We start from the raw sequence: 7582 nt of genomic DNA, 5'->3' as shown, positions 1-7582 counted from the left end.
ACCCGAGGGGAATCACGTGACGCCGCGTCACGCCGACGTCACGTGATTCCCCTCGGGTTCACTCCGGGACCCCTCGTTGGGCCCAAAAGGCACTTTTGGCCAGCTTGGGGGGGTCAGGAGGCCCCTCCAAGCTGGCCAAAAGTGCCGTTTGGGTCCAATGAGGGGTCCGGGAGCGGAACCGCGATGGACCATGTGACGTCGGCGTCACGTCGGAGTGACGCGGACGTCACGTGATTCCCCACGCGTCTGTTCCCGGACCCTCACGGAAATTTTGGCCAGCTTGGGGAGTTTTGGTAAGTCTTGGGGGGGGGGGGGATTAAGGAGGGTGAGGGGTTTAAATTTTTATTTAGATCAACAATCGCGATTTCCAACTTATTCAACATAGCTATGTTGAATAAGTTGGAAATCCGATCGTTTACGCCTCATCATTTTTTTAAGTTAAAAAAAAAAAAAAAAGTTGCATTTTCCATTTAAGTTCAAAACGAATGCACACCCCTACTGGCTAATACTGGGGTGACAAGATAAGATGGGGCAAAGTAATGGTTATTACTGAGGGTGTTGATGCTTAGGACCAGTAGTGACAGAAGATGTTTGCTTCCAACTGAACTGGAATCAGCTGTTTTTTTGGATTATGGAATATGAAACTATGAGCTTGATGTGTAATGATCCCTGGATTTTGCTGCTGATTTATCTTCTCTTCCACTTACTTTAGCCCATCTGATACAGTAAATGTTCTTAGCCAGGGACCACGCACCTCATCTTCTTCTATATATTGAAACCAGGATCTATGTTGGGTTATGTCACTTTGAAATGCTGCTATCATGGCAGAGATGGAAGGAACAGGTGGAGAAGGCCTTACATCTCCTGGCCACGGATTGGATTTTCAAGATGGCAGAAATGATTTGGGCATAGGATGTCAGGGTAAGAAATAAGGATACCAAGGCCAAGAACAAGTTTAGGGTGAGCATCAGCAGTTTAATGATGGATGTGTCACTGGATAAGAGTTTCAGCATTGCATGGAAGTCACAGAATAAACGGCAGCACATCCAGAAACTCAATTGTCCAGGGTCCCATGGTGGCCATATACATATACATATTTTATTTTTATTTTATGAGGAATACAGAATATGACCATTTTCTTCTAAATCCAATCAGCTGTACTGAAACCAGCATCTTTGCTGGAGTAGTTAACCTTGAAGTGCTGCTCTCATGGCTGAAGTTTGATATGGTCATTAACGTCATTGCTGATATAGCTATTGTATTGTTTGAGTGAACACTGCATCTCTTGATTGGAGATACTGGTGTTCGTGCTTATCCTAGTGGTGATTTATTTATTTTTTAACTGTATTTATATCCCGCACCCTCCAAAGTTCGGGGTGAGTTACAATAATACATACATAAAAAGGAAAAAAAAGCAGTAACTAAAAATTACATTTACATCAAAACAAAAAAAAAACCCAATAAAATTAAATGGTGGAAAATTAAGAGAAATTAAAACTTAATAAAAAAAAAACCTAAATTGATTATATTTAAGATTTTAAGATGTACATAGGTCAGGGTATGCAAGTAGGAAAAGATTGAGCTTGAAGGCTTTTTTGTCAGCAATTAGTCTTAAGTCTGGAGGATAGGGATGTGCAGACCAAAAGTTTAAGTTCATAAGTCCATAAGTCGAAAGGGGGTCCCATTTGCGGTCAATATGGACATATGGAGAATTCCATAAGTTGAGTCTATGTCCATATGTGCAAAAAAAAATTTAAACCCCTCACCCGCCTTAATCCCGCCCCCCCCCCCCCAAGACTTACCAAAACTCCCTGGTGGTCCAGCGGGGTCAGGACGCCATTCCTGAACTCCTTTGCAAGGAGCACGTGACGTCGGCGTCACGTCGGAGTGACGCGGTGTCACGTGATTCCCCTCGGGTTCGCTCCCGGACCCCTCGTTGGGCTCAAAAGGAACTTTTGGCCAGCTTGGGGGGGCCTCCTGACGCCCCCAAGCTGGCCAAAAGTGCCTTTTGAGCCCAACGAGGGTTCCGGGAGCGAACCCGAGGGGAATCACGTGACGTCGGCGCCACGTCAGAGTGACGCGGCGTCACGTGATTCCCCTCGGGTTCGCTCCCGGACCTCTCGTTGGGCTCAAAAGGAACTTTTGGCCAGCATGGGGGGGCCGTGACGCGGCACCACGTGATTCCCCTCGGGTTCGCTCCCGGACCTCTCGTTGGGCTCAAAAGGAACTTTTGGCCAGCATGGGGGGGCCGTGACGCGACACCACGTGATTCCCCTCGGGTTCGCTTCCGGACCCCTCGTTGGGCTCAAAAGGCCCCCCCAAGCTGGCCAAAAGTGCCTTTTGAGCCCAACGAGGGGTCCGGGAGCGAACCCGAGGGGAATCACGTGACGCCGCGTCACTCCGACGTGGCGCCGACGTCACGTGATTCCCCACGCGTCCGCTCCCGGACCCTCACGGAACTTTTGGCCAGCTTTGGTAAGTCTTGGGGGGGGGGATTAAGGAGGGTGAGGGGTTTAAATTTTTATTTAGATTAACAATCGCGATTTCCAACGTATTCAACATAGCTATGTTGAATAAGTTGGAAATCCGATCGTTTAAGCCTCATCTTTTTTTTAAGTTAAAAAAAAAAATAAGTTGCGTTTTCCATTTAAGTTCAAAACGAATGCACACCCCTACTGGAGGAATAGTGTTCCACAAGATAGGGCCTGCTATGGAAAATACTTGTTCCCTGCTTGAGACCAGTCTAGTAGTTTTTGGCGATTGAATTTGTAAGAGAAGTTTGTTTTTTGACCTAAGGTTTTTGCAAGGTATGTACATATGTAGGGATGCTGATAACCAAGTGATGTTGTTACTGTAAATGAGGTTGTGAATGATTGATAAAGTTTTGTATTGTATGCGCCATTTGATTGGGAGCCAGTGTAGTTTGTGAAGAGATGGAGATATATGGTCAAAGATGCTGCTATTGGAGAGAAGTTGGGTGGCTGAATTTTGTATTAGCTGAAGATAGTGCATTGTGGATTGAAAAATACCTAAAACAAGGAGTTACAATAATCTAAACTAGGAAGAATTAGTGATTGAAGAATTGTGCGGAAATACATGGGGTCTAGAATGGGTTTGATGTGTTTTAGTAATCTGAATTTATAGAATGATAATTTTTGAAGTTTTTTGATGTGCGTAGTTAGGTTGAGTTTAGGGTTTAGTACAATGCTTAAGTTACAGACTTCTTTTACAATATTGATGGTACAATTGTCGTGCTGAATGAAGGCAGTGATGTTATCAAAGTGAGGATTACCTAGTATGAGTATTTCAGTTTTGGGTAGGTTTAAGCTTAATTTGTTGTATGCTAGTCATCTCTTTATGGTTGATAGACATAGTTCTAGAAATTGCAAAGTATCAGACCAGGTATGTTTAGTAGGAAAGCAGAATTGGATGTCATCTGCATATATTCTGTTTACAGCTGAGAATCTCTACCTACATGTGCAGTCTATGATATAACCTTTAGATATACAGGCAGCATGAATCTCATTCCTTCTTCTATGAGCAGATAGTGTATAGAAAATTTTATATAAACATAAAGGATGATTTTAAAAAGTATGTACATGCTTAAAATTGGGTTTTACATGTGTAAATACACTTTACCTATGTAAGCGGGGTTTTGAAAATTGCTAAAATAGTATGTTACATTTACATGTGTAACTCCTTTGAAAATTCACCTGACAGTGTTCTATATATCGGAACATTATGTGATGAAATATGGTATTAGAATGTGGGATTTAGGACTGCTACTCCTTATGATCTTGAGCAAGTCACTTTACCCTCCATTTCTTTGATAAAATCTTACAGGGTCATTCATAAAAATGTGTTATAGTGTTAACGCATGCAATAATTGTGCTACTGTATGGTATTAATGCAAACATTGAGGAGGCAAATTACATTTTGGCCATTTTTGAGCTTGTAGGGGGGCAAGAGAGAGAGAGAATTCCTCTGGGGAGGCCTTCATAGTATTCAACTATTTATGTCACTATAGGAGGGCCAGCTAATAACTTGAGCTGAGGATTTGGTAGTGGTTTAGGGTTTTGGGGCTAGTTTGACATGTAGAGTGAGAAGTACAAACAGCACAGTACATATCGGTGAAGATTTGAAGTAATGTGGAGAGAGGAAAATTTCACAAAGATGAGATTTCTACAGTCTTCTCTCTCCCTAGCTTGATGGTTCCCTGTTATAGAGTACATCAAGCTAGGGCGAGAGAACATAGCAGAAATCTCATCTTTATGAGACTTTCCTCACTCCAAATGATTTCAAATCTTTACCGAGGTGTACTGTACTGTTCATACATCTCACTCTGCTTGTCAAACTGGCCTCACAACCCTAAACCACCACCAAATCCTCACCTCGATTTATTAGCTGGCCCTCCTATAGTGATATAAATAGTTGACTACTATGAAAACCTTAAAAAGGATCTCTCTCTCTCTCTTTCTCTCTCATATATGAATCTAGGCCATAGAGTTCATTCAAACAATAACATTATGAATTTTGCTAAGCTTTTTTTTTCTTAAATCTTTATTTATCAATTTTTAGCAAATCATTACAAGAGACTCATTCAGAAATAGAAAAAAGAGTAAGCAAAAACAAACCAATATTCCAATTCCTAATCTTATACAATAATCATTAATCTTATTTTTTCAAGTAGTCCACAATAATGCTGGTCCAAGGTTTTACTAATTCCAAAAGAAATGTAAATATATAGCGATTTGCAGTAATTATTAAAGCAGTGGTTACAGCGGTTTTATATATAATAGGGCTACTTAGTCTTATGTAGAGTAATATAATCAAACAACATTTCTTTGTTCAGAAAGGGGTTTATCACTTAAAAAGAATATTAACTGCGAAGCAGAAAAATACACATACGATATACCTTTAAATTTTATACAACATTTACAGGGATATTTCAATAAAAACATCCCCTCTATCTGGAGAACCTTCGGTCTCAATAACAGGAATCACTGCCTCCTTTTTTGTGTTTGTTTTGACATATCGGGGTACACCCTAACTTTCAACTTAAGAAATTCTTCAAGACATTGTTTAAAAAACAATCTTAATAACCAGTCCCGGTCTGGTTCCAGAACAAAAGATATTATTAACGTTGCTGCCTGTAATAGTTCAGAATCAGATGTCTCTCTAATACATGGGATATGTCCAAATTAACAAATATGGTATCCATAGCTTGTCTCCCTTCTTGATTTTGATTCAAATCCTCTTGTTTTTTATATGGTAATAAATAATAGGCTTTAACTAGTGGTGGTATCGCTTCTTCAGACACTTTAAACACTTCAACAAGGTATTTTTTGAACATATCCTTTGGAAAGTTAATAAACCTTAAAGGGCAGATTTTGGAAAGTTAATAAACCTTAAAGGATGGATTTTGAAAGGGTTACACACGTAAATTACGCTAAAAGGAAGAAAATCTTAGGACCAGATTTTAGTACCTACGCGCGGGCGTAGATTTGTGCGCGCAACCCGGCATGCACAAATCTACGTGTGTAACTGTGACTATCCACTTCTGTGCATGCCGAGCCTATTTTGCATAGGCCCGGTGATGCGCTCAAGCCCCGGTACATGCGTATGTCCCGGGGCTTGAAAAAAGGGTCGGAGTGTGGTCTGGGGCAGGGTGGGGGCATGGCCAGAGGCCTTTGTAGGGCCACTAGGCCGGGGGATCGCGTGCCGGCATGCGGCCGGCGTGCGCAACCTACGCCTGCCCGGAGGTAAGTGCAACTTCTAAAATAAAGGTCAGGGGGGGGTTAGGTAGGGCTGGGGGGCGGGTTAAGTAGGGGAAGGGAGAGGAAGGTGAGGGAGGTGGAAGGAAAGTTCCCTCCGAGGCCGATCTGATTTTGGAGTGGCCTTGGAGGGAACAGGGAAAGCCATTGGGGCTCCCCTAGGGCTTGGCACGCTCAAGGTGCACAAGTGTGCACCCCCTTGCATGCGCTGACCCTGGATTTTAAAACATGCGTGCGGCTGCACGCACATGTTATAAAATCAGGCGTAGATTTGTGCGCGCCGCGTTGCGTGCACAAATCTACGCCCACACAAAGGTACAAAATCTGGCCCTAAGTTTTTCTTTCTTTTAGCATTTAGCTCCTTCTTTTAAATAAATGCTTCCTATATTTCTTTTTTATCCAACCTGAAATAATTGATCTATATAAAGCCCTTGATTTGCAAAGGTGAAACTTGAAAAAGGAATTCAAAATTTGTCTCCATTGCTGAGAAATTGCAAGATCAAAATTCAATGTGAGATAAAAAGTCATTATTTAGCCTTCTAATCTTCCCTGTGTGACTTTCATCAGGGCAGCTTTAACATCTTTGTTCCTTAGGCTGTAAATGATTGGGTTCATCATGGGGATCAGAGTGTTGTGCAGTGCGTCAAAGAGTTTAAAAACTGCTGTTGTGTTCTTGGTATGGGGTCTCAAATACACAAAAATTGCAGTGCCAGAGTATATACCAACAACCATGAGATGGGAGGAGCAGGTGGAGAAGGCCTTACTCCTCCCTTCCACGGATTGGATTTTCAAGATGGCTGAAATGATTTGGGCATAGGAAGTCAAGATGAGGAGTATGTCTACCAAGGCCAAGCACAAGTTTAGGGTGAGTGCCAACAGTTTAATGGTAGATGTGTCACTGCATGAGAGTTTCAGCATTGTATAGAAGTCACAGAATAAGTGGTTAATAATATTGTGCCCACAGAAAGAGAAATTAGAAATGAACACACTATGTGGCAGTGCATCCAGAAATCCCAATGACCAGGAACAGGCAGACAACAGAATGCGAACCCTCTTGTTCATAATGATTGAGTAGTGTAAGGGGTTGCAAATAGCCACATAACGGTCAAACGCCATGACACCAAGGAGAAAGAATTCTACACTAGTGAAGGACATAAGCAGGTAGAGTTGAGTCATGCATGCTTGGAAAGAAATGACCTTGTTGTCAATTATAAAAATTGTCAGCATTTTTGGGAGAGTGCAGGAGGTTAAGCAGATGTCCAGGATAGCCAGGTTGCTGAGGAAGAAATACATGGGTTTGTGTAGTCTGGAATCAATGCACATTACTATCAAAAGTGTAAGATTGCCGAAAAGGGTGATCAGGTAGATTGACAGGAATACTACAAAGAGGAAACTCTTAAGTTTTGGATATTCTGAGAATCCCAGGATGAGGAATTCTGTGACCTGGGATTGATTTTCCCTCTGAAGATCCTTAGCAGTCATGGATTGCTGAGGGTGAAAGAAAAGAGACAGCACAGAGGAATCAGGTAACTGGTAATAGACAAGCAGGCAGGTGAAAGGTCAATGAAACAACAGTTAGTTTTGCTAAGATATTGGGCATTCAGTTTAGCCATATAGATTAAAGTTAACCCAGCTATAATTTATCGTCGAAAATTAAAAATAATAGTATTGATCATGCAAATTAATATTATTATTAATAAATCCTTCTTAACTTCACTGTGGAAAGTGTTAAGTAGACAGTGACCTTTGAATTATTAAGCTGTAAATAGCATTGAGCTCATGCTGGAATGGAAGGAGACACATCTCCA

The 7582-nt window shown here is 41.7% G+C and overlaps 1 protein-coding gene across 1 annotated transcript; it reads right to left on the bottom strand.

Moving 5' to 3' along the window:
* Positions 1 to 6305: 6305 nt before the first annotated feature.
* On the bottom strand, positions 6306 to 7256 carry LOC115077592 (olfactory receptor 13D1-like). Its single transcript, XM_029579888.1, has one exon. The coding sequence runs from the start codon at positions 7254 to 7256 to the stop codon at positions 6306 to 6308; it is 951 nt and encodes a 316-aa protein (XP_029435748.1).
* Positions 7257 to 7582: the final 326 nt, after the last annotated feature.

Source organism: Rhinatrema bivittatum, chromosome 16, assembly GCF_901001135.1.
Source record: "Rhinatrema bivittatum chromosome 16, aRhiBiv1.1, whole genome shotgun sequence".
Lineage (NCBI taxonomy): Eukaryota > Metazoa > Chordata > Amphibia > Gymnophiona > Rhinatrematidae > Rhinatrema > Rhinatrema bivittatum.
This window is presented reverse-complemented; position numbering and strand designations above follow the sequence as displayed.

Bases quoted from the DNA above. Each gene is read 5' to 3' on its own strand.
- LOC115077592 (XM_029579888.1), bottom strand. From the start codon at position 7,256: ATGACTGCTAAGGATCTTCAGAGGGAAAATCAATCCCAGGTCACAGAA.